Here is a 25,762-nt window from a genome sequence, read left to right as displayed (position 1 = left end):
TTGGTAAGCTTCTATAGTCTACAAAGCTAATATATATCTTAGGGGTGAAATGATTATTTTGCCCCTAGGTCATTTAAAGGTTTCTAAAGACTCCCAAGGGTAAAATTGTCCTTTCCTGCCTAATCATACTTAACGTTCTCCAATTCCCGATATCCTCAAATACCAATAATTCACAACCCATTACCCTTTAATTCCCTGTAACGCTCTAATCACCAAGACAACCCGAGTCTCACCCTGAGCCCCAAGCTTAAGCCTGTTATGACCAAACCGATAGTTTATATTCAAAGATCGTCTCATGTCGAATAGCTCGAACAAATCCACATTATAATGTGGCCTCAACAATTAATCACAAGCATGCACCAAAATATACAAATATGCCCTCAACGAGCCAAATTACCAAAATGCCCTTACAATCAAATGTGGACCCACATGCATGCATTTAATATCATATTATAATATAATTCACATAGGCATGCATATAATCATTTAATGACATAATAAAACAATTATGGCCCTCCCGACCTACTAATCCAGCCATTAAACCACATTATGGATTTTGGGGTATTACAATTTCTGTCAAGAAATTTTGAGATGAAAGATCTTAGTGACGCCTCTTTTGTTTTAGGAATTCAAATACATCGAGATCGTTCTCAGGGTATTCTTGGGTTATCACAAAAGAGCTATATTGATAAAGTGCTTAAAAGATTTGGCATGCAGAACTGCAAACCAGGTGATACCCCTGTCATTAAAGGAGACAAATTTAGTCTTAAGCAATGCCCAAAAGGAAGCCTTGAAGTTCAAGAAATGCAAAAGATTCCTTACGCTTCAGCTATTGGGAGTTTAATGTATGCTCAAGTTTGTACGCGTCCAGATATTGCGTACATTGTTGGAGTGTTAGGCAGATACTTAAGCAATCCAGGAATTGATCATTGGAAAGCAGCCAAAAAGGTTATGAGATATTTGAAGAAAACAATAGATTACATGCTCACATATAGGAGGTCAGATCACTTTGAGATCATTGGGTATTCTGACTCCGACTTTGCGGGATGCCAAGATAGTAGGAGATCCACTTCAGGCTACATATATCTGTTAGGTGGTGGAGCTATATGGTGGAGAAGTGCGAAACAAACACTCATAGCTTCATCCACTAAGGCAGCATAATTTGTTGCATGTTATGAGGCACCCAACCATGGTATATGGCTGAGGAACCTTGTCACTGGGCTGCGCATTCTAGATGGAATAGAAAGACCACTTAAGTTTTATTGTGACAATAAATCAGCCGTATTGTATTCCAACAACAACAGGAGCTCGACAAAGTCAAAACATATTGACATCAAGTTCCTTGTTGTGAAAGAAAGAGTGCAGAGTGGATAGATTTGTATAGAACACTTAGGTACAAACTCCATGATCGCAGACCCCCTTATAAAGGGTTTGCCACCCAAGGTCTTTTATGAGCACATTGCTCACATGGGTGTTTTAGAGTATGATGATATCTAGATTCAGTGGGAGTTTGTCTTTATTATCCTTTGCGTTTTATATTTGTTTCATGAAACTTGTGTATTTGGATATTTTTCTGATCAGAAATTAAGTTATTCAGTTTATTTTACTTTGCACATTTAAGCTAAAGTTTTGATCTCCATAAAGTAAAGTAGGACCAAATGAAAATTGACATGGATAGATCACCATGCATGTAATTTTCATACCACATCATCATGATTGATCTATGTCATTTGACTATGTCGACATATGTGACCATTGATGGGATTAGTTGTGATTGATACATCGAAAACCGCTTTGATCCTATGTTGATATAGTTAATGGATGAGATTGCACATGCCTATGGTTGTGATGACAAAGTTATGAGCTCAATAAGGTTAACACATTTATATGGATACATATGTGGCCCAGTGGGAGATTGTTAGGAATTAATTTATTTGGAGCCACAATTGTATATATTAATTGTGTGTTGGGTCATCATATAAATGAGTCAAAATTATGTGATCTATTTTGGAATAAAGTTTATGACTTAAGGGCATGATTGTCATGATTTTAATATGTGGATACCATAAGGAATATTTCTAATTTGATGAGGGGCCAAATTAGAAATAGTCAACAAATATTAGTTATTGTTTTGACAGTTATTAATAAACAGGTAATGGTCCCCAATTTGCAGTACGCACCATTTCACTCTTGAATCCCCATCATCAAGAGACTAAGGTTCCCAAAAGATTTGACTGCAAATTCGGAAGATCATAACCTTTGTGCAATCGATTTAATAGACTCTGGTAAGCTTCCGTTAATCTTTGTTATTCATTGTTTGGTTTCTTATGAATTAATTAGGACTAAATTCAGATTAAAGTATTCCTACACGTGTTATTAAGAATTTTAGATTTTTTTTTTAATAAATAAAATATATCATTACTATATACTAAGGGACTATATACCTATTACTACAAAATTTGGTCCAAACTTTTCAAATATTTTCAAACTAATCCTTTTTTCTTTTTGTCATTTAGCACAATATATGCTTTTGAATATATCGTATGTTATATATTTTTTATTTCTTGATAATATTTATTATTAGTCATATAAATGGTATTCTTATCTTTTTTTTTTCTTTTGTCTTTTAGTAATAATTTATGTATTGGTGAGTAAATTAACTTTTTATAGTCATTTCTTAATATCAAATATAAATAATTGAATATTCAATAATAATTTTTTTAATCACTATCCATAAATATTAAAAAATAAAAAAAATCTTATCCAAAACAAACAATATTAATGTTATGGAAATATAAATTATATTAAAAAGTTAATAATATAAAAATACATATATTAATATAATTTATTTTTTAATAATACATATAAACAAGTACTAATTTATATATATTTAATGAGAATGTAGAAAATGAATTGAGAAAAATAAGGTATATTTTATTTTCTAAATTTTAATTTCTAAAATGTAAAGGATGACATATTTTAAATTTTGACTTATTGAGAAAGAGTATATTTTAGGAGAAAAACAATGAATGATTAACTAATTATTATATTAGAATTTTTTATTCTTAGTTATATATGGTATTACTTATTTTTTATACATACAGACAAACAAAACAACAATTAGATTAAGGTCTAATAAAAATTCAATAGTTAGAAAAAAGAAAAAAAAAGCCATTGTGATTTTATCTGGGTTTAAAATATTTTAAGACAAATTATTAAAATTTGATTTAACTAAAATTTTAAGATTATAAATTAATTATTTATTTTTAATTTATTAAATTGAAACTAATATAGGTACTTTTTAAAAAAATTGAAATTAGAATTGCATCATATACTATATATTAGAACATAAACAAAATATCAAAATTTATGCTAATAATATTAAGAAGAAGAAAAAGGCAGCATATGCCTTGCATGTGCCCACCACTAGTTATCTTGAAAGAATGAAAAAAAATCAGGGTTTCTTCGAGTCCTCATAAATTAATATTATTTTCAAATTAAGTAAAGTGAAAAACATCAAGAGCAATTAAAAAGAAAACATTTGTTATTCTAATATATCATAGAAATTTAAAAAGAAAACAATTTAAAAAGAAATTTTCTATATGGAGCTTATTGTATTTTTAACCCGTGAATAATTTCGGCGCGATTTTTTTTATGATCGTGTATATTGTAGTTATTTAGAGTATCCTACAAATTTTCAGAAAATTCAGAATAATTTACAATACTGAAAATTATGTTTAAACATGCTATTTTCCACGCGCATAAAAAAATTAATCACACGTGTAACAACCTGTTTTTAAACTAGTTTTTGGCACTATAAATTATTCAGAATTTTTTGAAAATTTACAGAATGCTCTAAATAACTACAATATACACGGTCATAAAAAAAATCGCGTCGAAAACTGTTCATAAATTGAGTACACAAAAAAGCCACACTGACAGGGCTTTTTTTAAAGTCCCTACCAAAGAAATTTCGAAAACAATTTAAAAAGAAATTTCCTATATCATATTTTATCTTTCTTATTTCACTTACAAATAGAAAATAATAAATAAAGAAGAAAATTGAAACAAAAAAATTATAGTCTTAATTAATATTCTTTTAAAAGAAGTTAAATATTTTAAAAGAAATAAAATATTTTAAATAAATATTAAGTTATCAAAAAATTATTAATTATTTAAATAATTCACAATAATTCAATAACAATTTAACGACTAAAATCAAATTACTATTAATATTGAGATAATAATTGCGTACTTTAAAATATTATTATTCTTATCATAAATATAGTAACAATATCTAAATGAAATTTATCATCGTTAATAAATCAAGTATTATTTTTTTTGAAACCCAACAAAAAAAATTATTTTGAAAAAATATTAACAACATCTAATTAAGACAATATAATATCTTGATCGCAATTCTATTTTAATTTTTTTTTAGAGCAATTCTATATCAAAATTACATGTGATAAACTCATGAACTTAAGAAACAAAGATATATAAATTGTAAAAATTTGGTAAGAGATATTTTTGTCCAAAAAGAAAATAATCACGGAATCCATGATTTCCAATAGGAAATAGAGAATTAGAAAGGAAAGGATAAGAAGTAATGTTGTTTAGTTTGGGTTGAGCCGAGGAAGACGATTGCAGTTACAAACAATGGCAATGTCAATGGCCAATTCCACCTCCATTTCAGTCACCCTCACCCACCTTCCCAACTGCAATTTCCGCCACTCTTTCCTTCCCAATTCCAATTCTAAACCCAAACCCACTCGCATTCGATGTGAATCCACCATTTCCCCCGCCAGGCTATCCACGCAACCCAACCTAGACGGGGCCCTCGCCGACACCGTAGTCGTTGGCGGAGGAATCAGCGGCCTCTGCATCGCCCAGGCTCTCGCCACCAAGCACCCCAACGCCGCTCCTAACCTCATTCTCACGGAGGCCACCGATCGCGTTGGAGGTAACATCACCACCATCCAGAGGGACGGGTATCTATGGGAGGAGGGCCCCAATAGTTTTCAGCCCTCGGATCCTATGCTGACCATGGCGGTAATTTAATCATTTCTTCTTCTACTACGACCCATTGTTATATTGCTTCTTTCTTGGATTGGATTGAATTGAATTCCTTTGTTTCCCGCGCAGGTGGATAGTGGGTTGAAGGAGGAGCTGGTTCTGGGGGATCCTACCGCACCTCGATTCGTATTGTGGAATGGGAAGCTGAGGCCGGTCCCCTCCAGCCCAAAGGATTTGCCTTTCTTTGACTTGATGAGCATTCCGGGAAAGCTCAGGGCTGGCTTTGGAGCCCTTGGCATTCGTCCTCCTCCTCCAGTGTGTTCTCTATGTCTCTTTTTTTTTTTTTACTAGTTCTTATGCTATTTCTGGAATTGGGGTGAATTTCTCATTTCTGAAATCTTGACAAAGGTGACAGGTACATGAGGAATCTGTTGAAGAGTTTGTACGCCGTAATCTGGGCGATGAAGTTTTCGAACGCTTGATAGAGCCCTTTTGTTCAGGTAATATTACCTTTTCTTGTACCCCTAAACACTCTGTAATCTGTATGTAGTTTACTACTTGTTACGTTCCATTTTAAAGTAAATCAACATTACCCTTTCCTTAAACAACACGCTAGTCTGACGTATCACTTTGATGATTTTCGAAACTAAAACCAGACCCATATGGTGATAAGCACTGAAAAGCTAGGGTCACTTTGTTTAACTTCAAACCATGAGGTATCAAATTCACTGTGAGATTTCGTTTCTGATCGGTCATTTCTGTCTCGTTTAGGTGTTTATGCTGGTGATCCTTCCAAATTAAGCATGAAAGCAGCATTTGGCAAAGTTTGGAAGCTAGAGCAAAATGGAGGTAGTATCATAGGTGGAACTTTCAAAGCAATCCAAGAGAGAAATAAAGCTCCTAAGCCACCCCGAGACCCGTAAATGTTTAGTTTGCATTTTCATTTAAGCAAGATCTTGCTTCGTTTTTTAGATTACAAATATTTAATGCCGGTGATCTAATTTTACTTGTCTTGTAGGCGTCTACCAAAACCCAAGGGCCAAACAGTTGGATCTTTCAGGAAGGGACTTGCAATGTTGCCAAATGCAATAGCTTCAAGGTTTGCACTTGTTTCGGCAGCAAATATTAATATTGTTTTAGACTATCAACTAAGTCATTTTCTATTTCACTACAGTTTAGTTACTCTTTAGTCTCAATGAGCTTTTATTCTTTTGTGGCACCATAAATTTAACAATGTGTGATTTATCTGGTAGGTTGGGTAGCAAAGTGAAATTATCTTGGAAGCTTTCTAGTGTCAGTAAGTTGGATAACGGAGGCTACTCTTTGACGTATGAAACACCAGAAGGATTGGTTACATTGCAGGCTAAAAGTGTTATCTTTACTGTTCCTTCCCATGTCGCAAGCAGTTTGTTGCGCCCTCTATCTGTAATGTTTCTTTATTATTATGATTTTCTTTTGTCTCTTGCTATTCTTTTTTTTCCCCTTTCCCCTTTTGCCTTTGATTATCCTCAATTTTAAGTAACTCTTGCTCCAGAATTTAGAAGACTGAGCTTCTCTGTAGTTTCAATGTCACAGTCATGGTACTCAGTCGTCTTTCTTTGCCCTCTTATTAGTATTATTATTATTATTATTATTATTTTCAGGATGTTGCTGCAGATTCATTGGCAAAGTTTTATTATCCTCCAGTTGCAGCTGTATCGATTTCATATCCAAAGGATGCTATTCGGCCTGAATGCTTGATAGATGGTGAACTCAAGGGTTTTGGTCAATTGCATCCTCGCAGCCAAGGGGTTGAAACTTTAGGTAGATCTCCCATGGTTTTGAGAAAATGTAGTTGTGGACTGGTGTGAACTTATAGTTAACACAGACTTTGGTTTTTGCAGGAACTATATACAGTTCGTCTCTCTTTCCTAATAGGGCACCAAGTGGAAGGATTCTGCTTCTAAACTACATAGGAGGTGCCACGAATACGGGAATTTTGTCCAAGGTGAGAAAAGTTTGAAGTAAGATCTTAGTTTATTATATAAGATTTAGGGGAAGGAGGGACAGGCCGAGTGAGATGCATACTATATAAAAGAAGAAAAAAGACAAAAGAAAAGAAAAGAACTTAGAGGAACTTAGAAAAGAAAGGACAAAATTGTCAAGGAATACAGACAGGAAAAAAAAGTCCAGCAATTAACATGACAATTTGATTAAGCTTTGAAGATTACTGAGATTAATTGACATACAATTTTTGACTAATTCCATCCCAGAGATTTAACCCGAAACAGTTCATGCAGTGGGTGTGGAGGTGTTTGTAATTATTATTTTTTGGTGACAGTTAGTTGCCTCATACATATTTTTATAAAGTGCATTTATGCTTTGACAGACGGAGGGTGAACTTGTGAAATCGGTCGATAGGGATTTGAGGAAGATCCTGATAAGTCCAAATGCCCCGGATCCACTTACTCTCGGCGTGAGAGTATGGCCACAAGCCATTCCACAATTCTTAGTTGGTCATTTGGATATTCTTGATTCTGCCAAAGGTGCTCTAAGGGATAATGGGTTGCAGGGCCTGTTTCTGGCAGGCAACTACGTATCCGGGGTAGCCTTGGGCCGATGTGTGGAAGGCGCATACGATGTTGCTGCCGAGGTTGCAAGTTTCCTCTTGCAGTACTCATATAAGTAGTTTTAGTTCCCATATGTGTTCATTGTCAGTATTTTTTTTTGGGCATTCAACTATCATTCTTATTTGTGATTAGTGGGGTTCTGATGTTAATGCCAATTATGGCCGTAATCCCAATTTTGAGAATACTAATTAATATCATGATTTAGCATGACAACAAAGATACGAGGCAGTAGACTAGATTCAGTAGCTGTCTATTGTATGATAATGAATGAATGAATGGAATAAAGAATGTGAATTCAGTCAGGTCAGTTATGGTTATGCGCTTACGATGATAAAGTACTTTGTGTTACAGCCTTGTGGGTATGGTTATTTTTGAGGAGTTGATTTGAGACAGTTAGTACGCGGGCGCCGAAAGAGGTTTCAACTTTCTTTCTAGTTTTGTAAGCTTTAATTGAATTTAACAGCAAAGAGAGTTGTAAAAGAGGCGGCTGAGGGTGAAGCTGAGGCTGATGTATTCGTAAAGAGTTGGGCGGAGTTATGAAGATGTCCAGTTCAGTTGTCGAGAGTGGAGACAGTAGGAGTAGGAGGCATCGATGGAAGTGCCTCTGTGCCAAGGCTCTTTGTTTGGGGTTTTCGATACAATTTATTGAATAGGGTAAATATAGGATGATTGGAAAAGAAACTTCTAAGCCAACAGCCGTATCTAATTTGTCACAAAGCAATGGAGACATGCTTTTTCATTTATGCTAACAATTACTTCGGGGGATGCTAAAAGCAATTCTCTCGGTTGACCAATGCAACCCCTCTTTCTATTGTAATTGAAAACAAAGTTGAAAGAAAGACGAGTATGGTCTGTGGTGCATGAGAAAGAAAAAGAGAAATTGAAATGGGTAGGAAGGAAAAGAAGGAAGGACAATAAATTTGGAAGGTTTAGGAGGAATAGCGGAATGGGGTGGGATGAGATGGGAGATGGGAGATGGGAGATGGGTAATGAAATGGAAACAACATGTGATGATGGTAGGGATGGTAGGGAACATCATCTACTTTTTCTTTTTCCACCTTTTGTAAATTCTGCTCTCTTGCTCTATAGTCGCCGTTTCTTTAGGTATAAGCAAACAAGATCTTGAAGATGTTCCCTTCTTTTTCACCTTTCAAACAAAATAAAATGATGATAACAACAACATGATGATGGCCATCAAAATAATTTCGTATACACGTGTGGGGGAGCAAGTCATCCAATAGATTGGCAATTAAGATATTCCGGATACACTTTTTGTTTTGGTGTCCCTTTTCTTTTTCTTGTGTTCCATTCCAATTCCATAATTAATTGCATTGCATTGCATGTCTTCTCATTTTACATCATCTTATTCTTTCTTTTACTAAATCTTGCTTTATTTCTAAACTCCTCCTCTTTTTAGTCATTCATTCATTATAGGGCACAACAAAATCCGACACCTATATAAAAGTTAGAGACCAACAATTCTATACATATTGAAAACAACAATATATAATACGGAACTATGTTTGTTTAAATTAGTATTTTCAAATCACTCATAAATATGTTATGTCAAATTCAAAGCTTCTTCTCCTTCTTCCAGTGCTTAATTAACCTTTGAAAGACAAATGTATATTATAATTCACAAGAATATGGGGTTGGGTTTATTATTATTATTATTATTATTATTATTATTATATAACTATTATAATAGGATGATGCATGCGCAGCACGAGATAATTATATGCATTGAACATTGATTTGACATTAAAATAAAAATTTAGTGTTGGGTTTTTCCATTACTTCCTATTCCTATGTAAGAAGAAAAAAAAATTTAAAAATCAATGTTGAGTGTCCCAACACACCGATGCTTTTGTTTTGGTTGGTACCCAAAACAAAACAAGCGGTGGTGTTGTGTGTGGTGTGGTGTTCGTCCACATTCATTTCCTCGACCAGTCTAACCAATTTTACTATGCATAACAATAAATACCATTCCAATTACATATCTAAAATTAACATATACACACATAGTAGTAATAGTGTTATTACTACTAGTAATACTACAATACAAACAAAGTTACTGTTTTTCTGGCTGGCGGTTGCAACACAAAATCTCGAAGAGGAAGGAAAATCATTACCTCTAGCCTCTACTAGGCTAAGCTACCTCGTTGGAGAACTAATTACCTAATTAGGTGGTATAGTATATAGTAGTAGCCATGGTACTATAGTTTAGACTTTAGAATAAAAACAACTAAACTAAATGAAAAAGAGAAAAATATATTATATAGTATTTTGATTACTCACAGAATAGACAAATAAAAAAGACTTCGTCGTCTAAACACGTGTCTTTGTCGGCTACCTCAATCGACAACATTTCAAAAGGACCAGTTATGTGAACAAACTTGCCTCCTCAACCCCAAACACTCTCACTTTTTTTTGTCTTTTTTGTCTCATTCCATCTTCATCCCCCCTTAATTCCCTTATGTCATTCTTTTTTGTATATATATAAATTTCATTTCAAACTCCATCCCATCCCATCCGACGATCTCATCTATCTCGACTTAATTGGCGGCTTTCTTATTATTTCTACCCAAATGGGCAGATCTTCAGCTACTTCCTCTTCCTCTTCTTCTTCCAACATTGCTGAAACCACCAACTACCAACCCCCTTTCTTCTCTTATGACTATCAATATCAGTATCAGTATCATCAGCCTCAGTTTATTCACACAAGAGATCTCAGCACAGACCTTAAGCTTGGTCTAAGCCTTTCTCCATCTCAAACTCCAAGGTTTTTTTCTTTGTTTCTTTATATCTTCTGCTGTTTTGCTCCTTTGCAAGTTGTGTATATATCTCATGCGTATATGTGTGTGCTTTTTTTAGGGGTGAGCAATCATCAGAATGGCCTTCCACCAGCATAAATGGTCATCAACAACCAGCACCAGAAGCTCATCCGGTAATGGAAGAAGAAGAAGAAGAAGAAAGCGATGAATACTGCGTTAATGGAAATAATAATGGGAATGGAAGCTTGTATGTTAAGGTTTACATGGAAGGTCACCCCATTGGCCGAAAGCTGAATGTGTTGGCTCACCATGATTACCACGACTTGATCACCACTCTTGATCATATGTTCAACACCAATATTCTCTGTAAGAGTCTTGTTTTATCTTCACAAATTCATATACAATATATGATGATGCATCATATCATATTGTGTATAATGCGATTAATAACAATGATATATGATGAGCAGGGGGTGCCGATGTTGATCATGGAGAGAATAATTATGAGGATTTTCATGTGCTGACATATGAAGATGAGGAAGGAGATTGGCTCATGGTTGGTGATGTTCCTTGGGAGTAAGTATATAGTCCAATCTATATGTGTAAATGTATATGTATCATTGCATTGTTGCATATAGCTGAACAATTTGCTAAAATTGGAATTTGGATTGGGTGCAGGATGTTCTTGACTGCAGTTAAGAGATTGAAGATCACAAGGGCATGCCCCTGCTGACACTGCCACTGATATGTCATAACTAAGATCACAAGGACTGGGAGGGACTAGCTCCAATTCCAAATCTTTATGTGCTGTTGTAGTGGAAGTATTGATGGACTTCTCAACTGCTTGAGCCAAGACAATTTACCCATGTGATGTAATTAAATCCATATGCAGAGGAAACAATCTCAGTTAGGTCGACATAGCTAGCTAGCTAGAGCTTAATCTCTCTACTGTAATTAAAGACCAACTTTTTCAATGATCAATATTTTTTTTTTGGTTTAATAATGGAGCCATGTTGATGTTGCTAGAGTAACACAGTAGTTGCATTAACTTGCTGGCACGCCAAGACTGACCACTACTAATGATGAATTGGGTTGAGTTGAGACTTCTCAGCCCACCATCTGAGTGCATAACTATACTCAACTTCTATTCTAGTAAAGCCCACATAGCAAACACAAAGTAGTAGAGTAGTAGCCCATTTTGAACTTTATATAAAATAAAAATGAAAACCTTTTTTGACCCCTTTCATTTCAACTTGATTACACAATCTATTTAGATTGTTTTAAAAATGAAAACAAAAAGTAACAACAACATTGACCAAACTTATTGTTTAAATATCTATGACATTTGTTTTTGCTTAAATATTTGAAAATGATATATATATATATATATAAATAAATTCATCAATTAAGCAAAAGGCTTCTGATGTTCACAGTCTAGATTAGGCCCGGTATCAACTCCGAAGACCTCCGTATATCTTTTAAAGAACCCAATCCTATCGTTCACCCGGCCATCGTTCACTATCCCACACTCGAGTCCTCCATTTATGATATTAGTCACCAGCCCGAACCCCGCCGTCCGGTTAGCCGCGACGTCAGCCAAGGTGGGCACGTATTTCCCGACCATGACGTCGTGACAAGACGGCTTCGGGCTCTGGGGGGTCGTCCAGAACCAAAGGGCAGTCTTAAAAGCAATGACGGAGTTATTAGCAACCACTTCCGGGTTCTTTAACCCGTCGAAGCCCAAAGCCTTACCGGCGGGACCATAATTGTAGTTCCAAGAGAGTTGAATTGGTCCACGGCCCTTGTAAGACTTGCCGGGGTAGCAGGGCCATTGGGTGTTGTCGGAGTCGCAGTAGTTGCTGCCGGGGCTCACCTCTTCCTTGAAACACAAACCCCACGAGTAGGGGCCGTCGGGGGCGGTGGCCCAGCCGCCAGTGGTCTCGTGGGAGACCTGAGCGAGAAAGGCTGCGATTTCGCGCTTGCGGGTGAGTAAGGGTCCGGCGGAGCCGAAAGAAGGAAAACTCTTGGTGGCTGTAAGGAAGGAGTCGTAGGAGTAGAAGTTTTTAGCTGGACATGCAGCGTCGTCCTTGTGAAGAAATAAACTATCGAAGAGTTGCTTTGAGATCAAAGAGGAGATGCAGTTAGAACGTGGCGCAACTCTTCTTGATGATCGAGTTGCGTCAACACCGCCACCGTTGACTATTACTGCTATTACTATGAGAAGGACGAGATAAATGGAAAAGGAATTGGAGAAAGCCATTGTTATCGAGTTTGAGTTTGACAATGGCTAGTATATTTGTTACTATATATATACGTAGAGAGAACCGTAGTGGGCGTCGTGTGCGTTGACCACTAAACTTAGAAATGGCAATGGTTCAAATCTACCTTGTTCACATAATAATGTTAAAAAGTCAGAGGTCAACATTTCTGACTTTGGCTCGGTCTTGAGCAAAAGCAGCCCACCTATGAACTAGCTTTCTCATGGTCATGGGTAATTTATCTCCGTCTCACCCGCGGTTGTTGTCTTGTCTTCGATTTGTTTAAGTTTATTTAATTATATATATTAGGTGTATGTATCAACAAAAGATTTGTACATATCATGCTTGAGAATAAATTTGAGTTATTATATGAGACAGATCATGTTACATGTGTGATGCTGCTCATGTATAATAGATTAGTGGATTGTGGTGCTAATCTCATCTCTATCTCTTTCGATCATTAGCAGTTTTAGGTACTACTGAAAATGATTAAAGTCTATTTTTATACCATACGTTGGTTCCAAAAGCACCTAGATTTAATGCATCAATAATTTAAAGGTAGAATGAAGACCCCTTGAATTTTAGCAATTAATTAATGTTAGATAGTTGGAGGAAGTAAACTCTTATTGGTATAATTCAAAAACTAGTCCTATACATTTTAATTTAATAAATAATATTAAGTATTGTTAAGTATTCATAAGATGCAATCTTATGCATCTTATGAATAGTAATATTCTCAATAATTTCAAATATTGTCAAAAAAAATACATCAATAATATAAAATTTGAGTGAAAATCTTAAACTCCTCGTAACAAAGAATGACAATTACAAAATTCAAACTTTGGATGAATAAATTTTAGTTTTTATAAAACTTTCCAAAGTTATATATGAAATGAAACATGTGTGATGGTGATATATAATAGTAATAGATTACGGTGAGGCATGGTGTTTGTGTTTGTGCTTGTAGTGTGGTAATAACTAATGGATTATGAAGTGGAGCAGCATTGCATTTGCATTATTCACTAATAGACAATTCAAATATAAAATGACCACCCATTCTCACCCTCCAAGTGCACCTTACTGTAAAACCACTACCTACTACTTCATTATCAAACACATTTTCCATACCCTTGAATTGACTTTTATTTTGTTTATTAAATTGTTAAGAACTAGTGTATGCAATAATAGCCATTAATTTAGCAGTACAGGCTCCGAGATTTGGGCCCATTAAAAAGTTGGGGTGTAAGTGTAGTGTAGCCCACTCATTAGATGGACCCAAAATGCAGTCCATTGGGCCTACTTGCAACCCTGGCCCGTAGATTTGCGCCGTTCAAATTTCAATTTTGAAACCAAAAGTCGACCGTTGGAGGGCAAGCGTGGACTGAAGAAGGGTGTCAACGACGACAACAGAAGCCATAGTTAGCAGCAAACAAACAAGAATATATTGGCAAAGATAAGAGAAGAAGAGTAGAGAAGAAGAGATTAGTGTTCGGCCAAATGATTATTACCAGACGCCATGGTTGGCAACGCCCTCTCCACCCTTTGCAGGTTACACACTTTTCTACTCTTATTACTATTTTGAATTTCAGATTACACCCTTTGCAAGTTACACACTTGCCAAAGATTATGATTGTGCTGTGAATTTCAGATCGTGGGAATGGCAATTTTCAGCTTCCTGGTGGTGGCATTCTACGCTTTCCTGGGTCTTTTTCTTGGAAACAGAACTGCAGAAATCACTGTCACCACACTCTTCTCCGTTGTGGTACTCTTTTCTTATCATTCTATCTATCCAACACTCAATTCCTCATCAAGAACAAGCTAAATTAAAGATTGTACTTTTTTTTTCTGCAGTCTCTTTCAGTGATGGGTCTATTCATAAGGTGCACTGCCATCAACCCAACTGATAAAACAGGCGTTAGGAAGAAGAGGACTAAGAAAAATACCAAATCCCAGATCAAGCTCAACTATGGCTTCATTCTGGGTCAGATTGTTTTAAGATTCTTTAGGAGAGTGGAGAAGAAGATCCTCAGGTCCTTCATTAGGAGGAAGTATCTGGATCCATGGAGTACTAGCTCTGATCATTTGGACCCATTTCTCCCTTTCCCTCTTGTCCTCAAGGATGATGCAGCTGTCAACACTCCCAATCCAAACCAAGACGACATCTCCTTTTGCCAGCTCTGTGACATGGAGGTACAGTTATAGTATGCTCTCATTCTTCACACCAACCCAATCTCTTCCACTCCCATTAATCTCTGGTTTCAAACCCCTTTCACCTTTGTCTTTTCAGGTCAAAAAACGTAGCAAGCACTGCCGCACCTGCAACCGATGTGTGGAAGGCTTTGATCACCATTGCAGGGTCTGTTGCATCTGTTAACCTTTCTTTGTTGTTCCTTAATTAATGGCTTGTCATCAAACCCACACTTCTTTTCTTTTCTTCTCTTCCAGTGGTTAAACAACTGCGTCGGCAAAAGGAATTACACAACATTCATTCTTCTAATGGTTTTTGTATTGTTGATGGTCAGTTGCTTTCTGTCTCTCAAATTCTCTATCTGGAAATGAATTGTCACTTTACACAACGAAAACTGCATTCTATGAGCCTGTTAAAATACTTTTGTTGCTAAACTACAGCTAATCATGGAAGGAGGAACTGCTGTTGCCATATTTGTTAGATGTTTTACAGACAATCATGGATTAGAGAAGGAGCTAGAGCAGAAGCTCTATGTAAAGTTCCCAAGAGAGGTTCTTGCCACCATATCAGTTAAGTTCGGATACCCGCATCCAGTCAGCTTCTCATGATCATCATTTTGAATGCAAATTTCCTAACTCCCTCACAACCATTGAAATGCTGCAGCTTTTGTTGCTTTTGATGACGGCTTATGGTTCAGCAGCATTAGGACAACTCTTTTTCTTTCATGTGGTTCTCATAAGGAAGGTAAATCACAAATATTTTAATCTAATTGCATTGTTTTTCTTGTGTTTAGGCAACATAGATTTGAACCGAATGAATCTGCTCGCTCTCTTTTAACTTTAGAAAAAGCTCTTGCTCTTCCTTTGTTAATATCAGTAGTGTCCTTGGATTGTTGGTACAGGGAATACGAACATATGACTATATACTGGCAATGAAAGAGGAGAACCAATTTGCAGAATTAGATCCCTTTGATGATTCGGATATCTCTTCAGATGATAGCACTGAATTTGATTCACCAGAAAAGGCAACGTTTGTATCCCGGTTTATATGCAGAGGACAAGGGCTGAACCAGGTACTTGTTAGAATAGTCACCTTCAGAAGCTTATGATGTAATGTAGCTTGTCTTACAGAATGGTATACATTTTCATTTTTCAGAATAACAAAAATTTGTCCATAAGAATAGAAGGTGATCCCGGGCCATCTCTTTTAGCCAACAAACAAGGCTTCCGGGTTGGTATCAACCCCTGGAAACTTATAAAGCTGAGCAAAGAGAAAGCTTTACGAGCAGCTGAGAGAGCAAGGGAAAGGATTGTAAAACAGAAGCCAATGATGGAGCAGGGTCCATTGAAACCACTGCCTTCGGAAACAAAATGTGGACCGCTGATGAACAAACAGATAAATGTTCCAGATACAGGATCTGGTTTGACACCTCTAATTTCTAATGGTAGGCTTGCAGGATCCCCAGGAAGGTTTTCAAGCCCAAGAAGGAGATTTTCTTGCCCTCCATCTACCATTTCTGCCATTTTGGCATCACCACAGCACAAGTACAGAAGCAATTTTGACTTGAAATTGACAGATGTGTCCAAGGAGCTTGAGACCTACATTTCAAGGCAGGTTTTATGTTCTGTTATAAAGGAGGATGGGAGTCAGCCATCCCCAAGATAGGGATTTTAAATTTGATGGTTTGGATTCTCAGCCTTTGAGAAATAAAGTCCCTTGTATTGTTGTGTGTATACTTTCTTTATATCTCAACGAGTCAAAACATGCATGTAACATTTCCTGCTCTGATGCAATATTTATTATATACATATATGTGGATTTTTTTTAGACATGAGCTACTGTCACAAACTAGAATGTGTAAAATTCATTGTTTCCAACGATTGTGCTGAGCTTACCACCAAGTTTCTATCTGCAAACCTTCTACGGTCATAAACAGAATAAGGATTTAGCCATTTTCGTGTTGTATTGAAGCATTCTGGATTAAAATGCACACAGAGAAAATAACGTAAAAAGGCACACACTGATTAAAATGCTCAGCTCATAGAAACATGGAGCAGGCAGTCTTCTTTTATATTAAGATATTGGGTACAGAATAGAATAACTGAATATTACAGGGAAAGAATTGTACACAGAATTTACAAGGGAATATTCATAACAAACTTCTGACAAATCGTACAGTTTGTTATCTTTGGGACCACACACAATGCTAACGGTAATGCCAGCGGGGCTGTCTTCTAGAAGGAAGATTAGTGAGAATATAATCCTAATTAGTTCATTTCCTAACACCCCTTCTCAAACTAAGAGGGGTCTCAACCACTCCAAGTTTGTCACTGAGGAAATGAAACCTGTGATTTGTCAAGCTCTTAGTTAGACAGTCTGCAATTTGATCATGAGAGGGTATATATCTGATGTCTAGTTGTTTCTTCAGCACCTTGTCTCTTACGAAGTGCACATCCAATTCAATGGGCTTAGTGCGAGCATGATAAACCGGATTTGCTGCCAATGCACTTGCTCCCATGTTATCACACCAGCTGATGGGAACATTCGAAATTGGAAAGTCGAACTCACTAAGTAAGGCTTGAATCCAGGATATCTCTGCAGCAACTTGGGCCAAGGCTCTATACTCTGACTCGGTACTTGATCGAGACACTACTGCTTGCTTCTTTGAGGACCATGATACAAGTGTGTCACCCAAGTAAACACAGTAACCAGCCACGCTTTTCCTGTCATCCGGACAGCAGGCCCAATCTGCGTCTGAGTAGCCGATAATATTAAGTTGGTCTGAATACTTTATATGAAGCCCATAGTTGATTGTCCCCTTTATATATCTTAGTATCCGCTTTGCTGCTGACCAATGTGTTGTTGTGGGGGCCTGCAAGTATTGGCTGAGTTTGTTAACAGCGAAAGAAATGTCTGGTCGAGTGTGAGTTAAATATTGCAGCCCCCCGATTACACTTCGATAGACTGTAGGCTGCTGCAATAAGTCACCATCAGATTTCGAGATGGATTTGCCAACAGTCATGGGTGTGGAACATGGCTTGAGATGTAACATTTCTGTTCTTGTGAGCAAGTCTTTAACATATTTGGCTTGACTAAGATAAAGGCCTGTTTCGTCTCTGTGTACTTCGATGCCAAGAAAATAGGAGAGTGGTCCGAGGTCTTTGAGAGAGAATATGTTGTTTAATTGAGTGGTGAAATCCTGTAATTTCTTCGAATCATTCCCTGTGACAATTATATCATCCACATAAATAAGCACCATAATGATTAGGGTGGATGTTTTATAAAAGAACAATGATGAATCAGCCTTTGAGTTTTGAAAATGCCATCGTGTGAGAGTGGACTTGAGTTGATCGTACCATGCCCGTGGAGCCTGCCGTAAACCATATAGAGATTTATTCAATTTGCATACAAAGTCAGGTTTAGTTTCATCAACAAAACCTTGTGGTTGACTCATGAAGACATCCTCTTCAAGCTTGCCATTTAGGAAAGCGTTATTGACATCTAATTGTCGTATGTCCCAGCCCTTCGATACAGCTATAGTGAGGATGATCCGAACTGTTGATGATTTAATAACGGGACTAAAGGTTTCACCGAAATCAATCCCGGGCCTTTGAGTAAATCCTTTTGCTACGAGTCGCGCTTTGAGCCTTTCCACAGTTCCATCTGAGTTTCTTTTCTTCTTGTACACCCATTTGTTTCCAATTATGTTCATACCAGGTCGTCTTGGGACAAGCACCCAAGTTTTGTTTTTCTTTAATGCCACAATCTCAGTAACCATTGCCCGATTCCAGCCAGGATGTTTGAGAGCCTCTTCAACTGTGTTTGGTTCTTCATCATCATCACACCAAGCTGCTGAACCAATGTAAGCTTTAGGCTTAAATATACCAGATTTTGCTCTTGTCATCATAGGATGAGTGGGAGCTAGATTTCGGGTTTGTGCCTGCTGAGATGTCTGCTGACTTTCAGAGTTATGACCACTGTGATGGCTGCTAGATTCAGCAGTACTATCGTGAGCAATATCAGGCATTGTATCCAAACTATGATGAGGGAAATCAAGATCAGTGTCATGTACCTGATTTGTTTTGGATGAGCTCCCTTCAAGAGACTGTTCAGGACTGTCTACATCAGCTGGAACGTCTGAATGGTGAGAAAGATTTGTGTTGGTTGAAGTATTTTGTTGAGCTGGTTGAGAGGAGGAAAGGGTAGCTGACCAAGATGGGACCATGACAGTGGCTTGTTGTTCCTCTTTGTGAGTATTTAAAAAACCAGATTTAAAAGGGAAATCATTTTCATTAAAGATTACATTTCTGGATATGTATAACCGGCCAGTTGTACTAAGGCACTTATAACCCTTGTGGCTGTCACTATACCCAAATTTACACACTTGACTGAATGGAATTGGAACTTGTGAGTTTGGTACGGTCGAATACACGGATAACAAGCAGTTCCAAAGACTTTTAGGAAGTGGTAATCGGGTTTCTTTGAGTATAGCACTTCATAGGGAGACTGGTTCTTAAGCACTATAGTAGGTAGCCGGTTAATAAGATAGACTGCATTTTGAAATGCATCCCACCAGTATTTAAGTGGCATGTGGGCTTGAGCAAGGAGTGTTAACCCCATCTCGACAATGTGTCGATGTTTTTTCTCGGCCCTACCGTTTTGAGCCGAGGTATGGGGGCATGAGTGTTGAAAATCTATGCCATTTTCAATGACACAGCCAGCAAGTGTCTGAAATTCTCCCCCCCAATCAGTACGAAGAGCTTTGATTTTGCAATCAAATTGATTTTCAGCGTAGGCTTTGAATTGAAGGAAGGCAGATTTCGCATCAGCCTTGGTTTTGAGGGGGTATATCCATGTAAAGCGGCTATGGTCATCCACAAAATGAATGTAAAACCTATAGTTAGTATTAGATAGAACTGGTGCTGGTCCCCACACATCAGTGTGGATTAAATCAAGAGGGTGTGCAGCTCGATTATTGCTCAAAGAATAAGGTAATGCATGAGCCTTGCCGAATTGACATGCTTCACAAAAAGATGGTTTTTCATTAAAGGAAACAGGTTTTACATTGACATGGTTCAATACAAGTTGTAAGACACGATTGGACGGGTGGCCTAGTCTCCTATGCCACTTATCCTTGATTAAACTCGACTGAGACGCAGCAACATGCTGGCTCTTTGTTTTTGTATTTGACACTAAACCAGAAACTAAATGAACTTCAGAAGATGACAGAGGAATTGGTGGATGGTGAGGCTCGGTATGATGACTTCCAAGCTGGTATAGACCTTCTTTAAGTGTCCCTTGAAGAAGAGCTTTCCTTGTTCCCATGTCCTTCACAACACAACAAGTAGGGAAAAATTCAACAGAGACGTTATTGTCTTGAGTTAGTCGAGAAACACTGACCAAATTCTTGGCAATATGAGGAGCATGTAAAACATCTTTAAGCACAAGTTTATTATCAGACTGAGAATTTAAAATACTGCTCCCGATATGATGAATCGGAATTTTGTTTCCATTACCAACTATGAGGTGTTCCTTACCCTGATACTCATTTTTCTGGGTCATGATACCCGCATCAGATGTCACATGGTTTGTTGCTCCACTATCGGCATACCATGCTGCATCATCCACTATTTCAGGTGTGGTAATGAAAGCAGCTGCTCCTTGGTGTCCTTTGTTGGAGTTGTTTGAGGTAGTACCCTGCGGTGGAGAGCCCATGTATTGTTCATCGTACCTGTTATAACAGACAGCGGCCGAATGACCATATCGGCCACAAACCTGGCAGGTGGGCTTCGAATTAGTTCCACTTCGACCACCACGGCCTCTTCCTCGATTTCCATGTCCACCTCTGTAGGTTCCAGGATTTCCACGACCGCCAGGGGTATGATAATTAGCACCTCTGCCTCCTTGGAAACCAGATGATCGAGCGGCTGTAAGATTTGCAGAGGGTGTGGGTCGAGATTCAGGAACAAGGACCTTGTTTGTGCCTGAGAGGGCACTAAGCCTCTCAAATTTGCTATCAAAGCTGAGTAAAATATCTTGGAGCTCCTGCCAAGAAGTGGATCCTCGAGCCTCAACCTGTAGGACAATAGGAAGATATTCGATATCTAATCCTGAAAGAACGTTAGACACCAATAATTTTTCAGGATATGGGTCTCCAGCGAGTGTTAAAACATCGGCCCATTGGCGCTTCTGTCGAAGGTATTCCGCCATATTCATACTTCCTTTCCGTGTGGTTTGAATTTTTGTGCGGTACTCATCCATTTTTGCTTTGGAGTGAGATCCAAACAAGGTTTCCAGTGACCTCCAGAGATCTGCAGAAGAGACACACCCCATCACCTCCGTGGCGATGCCTTCGGACATCGAGCCATATAACCAGCCAAGAAGAAGCTGGTCCTGCACTATCCAAGTGTCGAAAGCTGGGTTTGGAACTGGAGTCGGGTCGCCAGTAACATTTCCAGTTGAGAGAAATTCGTCTGGCCGGACTTTGGTACCTGTGAGATATCCATCGAGGCGATGACCTCGTACTATAGCAGTGACTACATTCTTCCACAGAGAGTAGTTATTTCTATCAAGCTTAAGAGCAAATGGTTGAGTTAATGTACTCCCTACCTGAGGTGTGAGTACGACGGGAGTCTGAGTGATTTGGCTAGATCCAGGTTGCTGTTGCTGGTCTGCTACATTGTGGCCGGAAGATGCCTGTGTGCTGCTAGCATCCATGGAAGACACTTGTCTATACAAGGCTCTGATACCAAGAGTGAAAACAGAGAAAACAGAGAAAAGAACGTAAAAAGGCACACACTGATTAAAATGCTCAGCTCATAGAAACATGGAGCAGGCAGTCTTCTTTTATATTAAGATATTGGGTACAGAATAGAATAACTGAATATTACAAGGAAAGAATTGTACACAGAATTTACAAGGGAATATTCATAACAAACTTCTGACAAATCGTACAGTTTGTTATCTTTGGGACCACACACAATGCTAACGGTAATGCCAGCGGGGCTGTCTTCTAGAAGGAAGATTAGTGAGAATATAATCCTAATTAGTTCATTTCCTAACATAAAATTCATTGTTTCCAACGATTGTGCTGAGCTTACCACCAAGTTTCTATCTGCAAATCTTCTACGGTCATAAACAGAATAAGGATTTAGCCATTTTCGTGTTGTATTGAAGCATTCTGGATTGTACAAATAGTGTTCAAGATGCAAGAAGAAAGCACTGTTTTCTGCATTAAAACTGGAAGACAATCACCAAAAACTTTGTATAACTTGAAAAGAACAAGAAAGAAGTTTCTCAAAGCATAAACTCATTTCTATTTCCAAAATTTTGATATATCACTCAAATTATTTGTCACTGCACACAAAGTTACAAGAAACAATCATATCTTAGTACTATAACTAGCAACCAAAACTCGCAACTCCACTCAACTTTATGTCGGCCTATTTTGTGTTCTTCTGCTAGGCCATGTTTGTCTGTGTTAAGAGATGGCAAGAATCAAAATTTCAACTTAAACTGGAAAATGCACAGAAGATGGTATATTTTCTGTCATTAATTTACCAAGGGAGGAACTGAGCAACCCTTTCCGACTAATTGGACTCCACAAGTGATTTGATAGACGGTAACAATCTAAGTGATGCTCAGGGTAGATTCTATCCTTGAGCGGCTCACAAATTTTTGGAGATACTCTGTTGGAATATCCTTGAATGTAAGAGCAGTTCCAGGGAGATTTTTTTGAGGGGGTGGTAATATTAAGATGAATGTTGGATAGGCATATATTGGCAAAAGTATCTCCCTGTAAACCTTTAAGGATCCCAGCATATTTTATGTTCACTCCCGATACTTCCTTGATAGTAATCCTTTCTATAAAAGGAAGAGCCTTTGGGTCATAAAATTCTTTTGGGTGCTCTCCGAACTGACTGTTGAACCTTATAGCTGTCTCAACATCAACCAAGTTCAGATTTGATACATAGATATCTCTCACATAACCCCCTCTTCCAGGTGATGTCTTTAGTCCAATACCTGTTCCAGAATTGAAAATCTGGATGTTCTCTGCATGAACATGTGACACACCTCCAGACATCTCACTTCCAATTGCAATCCCTGAACCTCTGCCGCTTTCTCCAATGAGCCTGTGGATGATAATGTTTGTACTTGGACGCCCATAGGAGACACCATACTCATCCCACCCACTTTTGATGGCCACCAGGTCATCACCAGTGCTAATATAGCAGTCTTCAATGCAAACATTATCAGAAGAGTCTGGAAGCATTAAAAAGGATCAGTAAGGCGTAATCGAACATTCATAACATCCCATGAAACTAATTAAATACAATATTCTTAGCTAGGTGCTTGGCATTTACACAATTCAGACCAGTAACTTTGTCAATCTTAAATATCATATGTGAGAAATTCTCATAATGGCAGAGAAAAACACACCTGGATCAATCCCATCTGTGTTTGGCGATTCTCGAGGAGCAAGAATTGTCACATTTTGGACGGTAACTTGGCTGTTCATCCAAGAAAAACTCTTGAAATCCGACACACAAGGAAGAGAAGCTCAATTCAGCCTTTTGGTGATAGAAAATACCTGCAGTATACTGGATGTATGGTCCAAAATGGGGAATTTTTGAATGTTAAATTTGAGATGACTATACCGGTTGAGTTCATCAACTCAACCAAATGAGGTCGAGTATAATTCAAGGTCTTGTTTTCAAACCAATCCCACCAGATGCTTCCTTGACCATCAATAGTCCCATTATCACCTGCACACAAGATAAGTGGCTTCAAGCACACACAAAAAAAATGAGCATGGAACACAGTGATTCGACCATCTTACCAACCTGTAATAATAATATCTGTCAAATTGCGGCCATATATGAGGCTTCGATGTCTTCTACCAGGCAATTCCCTACCTCGGCCATAGGAGGGCAGGGGTTCAGTGACTGGCCAGTCATCAGACCTCTGAAGAAAAATGAACAAGAAGCTAATAATACCACAATCTAAGATATTAGACGATTCATACCATATAGGACTTGAGCTGAACTTAATATGATTGGTAGTACTGGAAGCAGTAAAAGACCAACAATCTCAAAAATTTACTCATCCTCTTTTGTTTACTTACATTGTCCATTTAATATAACTGATGAGTGAACTTTTAGGCATACAGTTGAGTGAAATAACAATGTCAATGGAATAGACAGCAGGTTTCCATTTCATACTTCATAGTCATATCCTCATAGATTGAAATAAAGAAGGCATTAGGCAACCAGAATTTATTAATTTTAATTGTTTGGATATGTTTATTAATTACCTGTGAACCAAGAATTACAGCATCCTTATCCAACCAGAGGGTAAGATGGCTGATGAGATCGAAGCTTCCTGTCAACCAGCGTCCGGCAGGGACAAAAAGCTTGGCCCCACCCTTGTCAGCAAATGAATTGAGATAGAAGATGGCATTTTGAAAGGCTTTTGTGTTGAGAGTGACCCCATCTCCAACAGCACCAAATTCTGTGATGGTAACACTGTGAGGTCTTATTTCCCCAGACCCAGAATAATTTTCTCTTTTGCAGTAGTAGGACTGTGACTGCGAGCTTCCAGTGACAGCCCATGAAGCATCACGCAAACCCAACAATGCAAGAGCCAGAAAAAGAAGCACATCCACTAGCTACACATTTCATTTGATTTAAGACAAAGTCATCAGATCAAACCACATTTTCCCAAGAAAAAGTTTGAAACAAGAGGATCATACATTTGCACGAACATAAAATGAACAAAAGAATTTAAAAGAATAAAAAAACAAATTGGGGGCCAGCCAGATCCTAGCATTTCTTGAAACTAGATGAATCAAGTGTTCATGATCTCTCTCTCTCTCTCTCTCTCACTCTCTATAGATCTTGAGTGTGTCAGTTTCACAGCTCACAGAATAAGAATAAAAATGACAACTTTTGAATATAAAGTAAAAGAAAAAAGTGAGAAGAGATGAGAGAAGAGAGGACTCACATAAAAAGATCTCTTCATATGAGTGAGATCTGTTATTTCCAGCTGGGCAAAAACACCCGAAGAAGGGAGTGAGGAGAACTGAGTAGTTGGGTATTGGGTTTATTATATGATATGATATGAACAAAATATGAGCATCAGCAGCACCATCAGCAGCAGCAGCACCAAGCAGCAGGCTCTAAGCTCCAAGCTCCACACACCCACATAAAAATAATGGATGATGGTGACCGACCGACCGTTGCTGCCCGCCAAAATATAAGCAGTAGTAGTAGGAGTAGGACCCTCTTTCACCTTTGCTTTTGCTTTGCCTTTGTATGTAATAATTTGTAATATGTATATTCTATGTATCTATGTATCTATCTTCTCAACATTCTAATTTCCTTTTCCAGAATTCACACACACACAGCTGCCTTCTTCCTATTCCTATATAGAGAACAAACAGGAGCTTCACCTAGATTAATCATTATCTATATACATACATGGGATCTCTCTGTCTCATCATGTCATGTCACATTAATACATTTCAATTAAGTTTTTTTTTTTTTTTTAAAAAGTAATTTTTTTATACATGCATATTCCTATGTTGTAAAAGAAAAAAAAATTACAGAGGATAGGCTACCAATTTTTTTTTTCTTGTTCTTCTTCTTAGTTTAATAATGATATTTTTTTGTTAACCAAATGTTTTGGAGTGGAGGAGGGGCTAAACTGTGTGTAAAGAGGAAAAGGTCAGCATTAGATTTAGACAAAAAAATGGGATGGTGGGGACCTCATTCACATGATCCAACTCTACTTCCTTCTTTGTCCCTTTCCTCTCCTTTGGTCTAATAGTACTACTTTTTTTTTATTATTACTAGTACTACTACTACTAGGATTCTCTATTCCTTACTTTAAACTCATCTAACTCTCTCTAACAACAAC

At 37.6% G+C, this 25,762-nt stretch overlaps 5 protein-coding genes across 5 annotated transcripts; 3 read left to right on the top strand and 2 right to left on the bottom strand.

Moving 5' to 3' along the window:
* Positions 1-4,539: 4,539 nt before the first annotated feature.
* LOC133790974 (protoporphyrinogen oxidase 1, chloroplastic) lies at positions 4,540-7,927 on the top strand. Its single transcript, XM_062228836.1, has 9 exons — positions 4,540-5,052; positions 5,146-5,331; positions 5,432-5,516; positions 5,788-5,935; positions 6,035-6,115; positions 6,270-6,441; positions 6,660-6,819; positions 6,900-7,003; positions 7,385-7,927. The coding sequence occupies exons 1-9, from the start codon at positions 4,660-4,662 to the stop codon at positions 7,682-7,684; spliced, it is 1,629 nt and encodes a 542-aa protein (XP_062084820.1). The 5' UTR covers positions 4,540-4,659; the 3' UTR covers positions 7,685-7,927.
* A 1,852-nt stretch (positions 7,928-9,779) lies between these two features.
* Positions 9,780-11,619, top strand: LOC133790964 (auxin-responsive protein IAA30-like). The gene is made up of 4 exons (XM_062228827.1): positions 9,780-10,407; positions 10,500-10,765; positions 10,870-10,975; positions 11,078-11,619. Exons 1-4 carry the CDS (start codon positions 10,214-10,216, stop codon positions 11,130-11,132), a joined length of 621 nt encoding a protein of 206 aa, XP_062084811.1. The 5' UTR covers positions 9,780-10,213; the 3' UTR covers positions 11,133-11,619.
* Positions 11,581-12,675, bottom strand: LOC133790956 (chitinase 10). Its single transcript, XM_062228817.1, has one exon. It carries the CDS (start codon positions 12,657-12,659, stop codon positions 11,805-11,807), a length of 855 nt encoding a protein of 284 aa, XP_062084801.1. The 5' UTR covers positions 12,660-12,675; the 3' UTR covers positions 11,581-11,804.
* Positions 12,676-14,037: 1,362 nt separating this feature from the next.
* Positions 14,038-16,676, top strand: LOC133790931 (protein S-acyltransferase 18). Its single transcript, XM_062228781.1, has 9 exons — positions 14,038-14,205; positions 14,306-14,419; positions 14,509-14,847; positions 14,945-15,013; positions 15,103-15,174; positions 15,286-15,414; positions 15,509-15,589; positions 15,747-15,917; positions 16,001-16,676. The coding sequence occupies exons 1-9, from the start codon at positions 14,155-14,157 to the stop codon at positions 16,508-16,510; spliced, it is 1,536 nt and encodes a 511-aa protein (XP_062084765.1). The 5' UTR covers positions 14,038-14,154; the 3' UTR covers positions 16,511-16,676.
* Positions 16,677-22,137: 5,461 nt separating this feature from the next.
* Positions 22,138-25,601, bottom strand: LOC133790940 (probable polygalacturonase). The gene is made up of 6 exons (XM_062228793.1): positions 24,848-25,601; positions 24,159-24,512; positions 23,689-23,809; positions 23,436-23,610; positions 23,285-23,355; positions 22,138-23,107 (listed from the first exon to the last, which is right to left on the bottom strand). The coding sequence occupies exons 1-6, from the start codon at positions 24,863-24,865 to the stop codon at positions 22,356-22,358; spliced, it is 1,491 nt and encodes a 496-aa protein (XP_062084777.1). The 5' UTR covers positions 24,866-25,601; the 3' UTR covers positions 22,138-22,355.
* Between the last annotated feature and the right edge of the window lie 161 nt (positions 25,602-25,762).

This window comes from Humulus lupulus, chromosome 1, assembly GCF_963169125.1.
Source record: "Humulus lupulus chromosome 1, drHumLupu1.1, whole genome shotgun sequence".
NCBI lineage: Eukaryota > Viridiplantae > Streptophyta > Magnoliopsida > Rosales > Cannabaceae > Humulus > Humulus lupulus.
The sequence above is the reverse complement of the archived record's forward strand: the minus strand, read 5'-3'. Positions and strand labels throughout refer to the sequence as shown.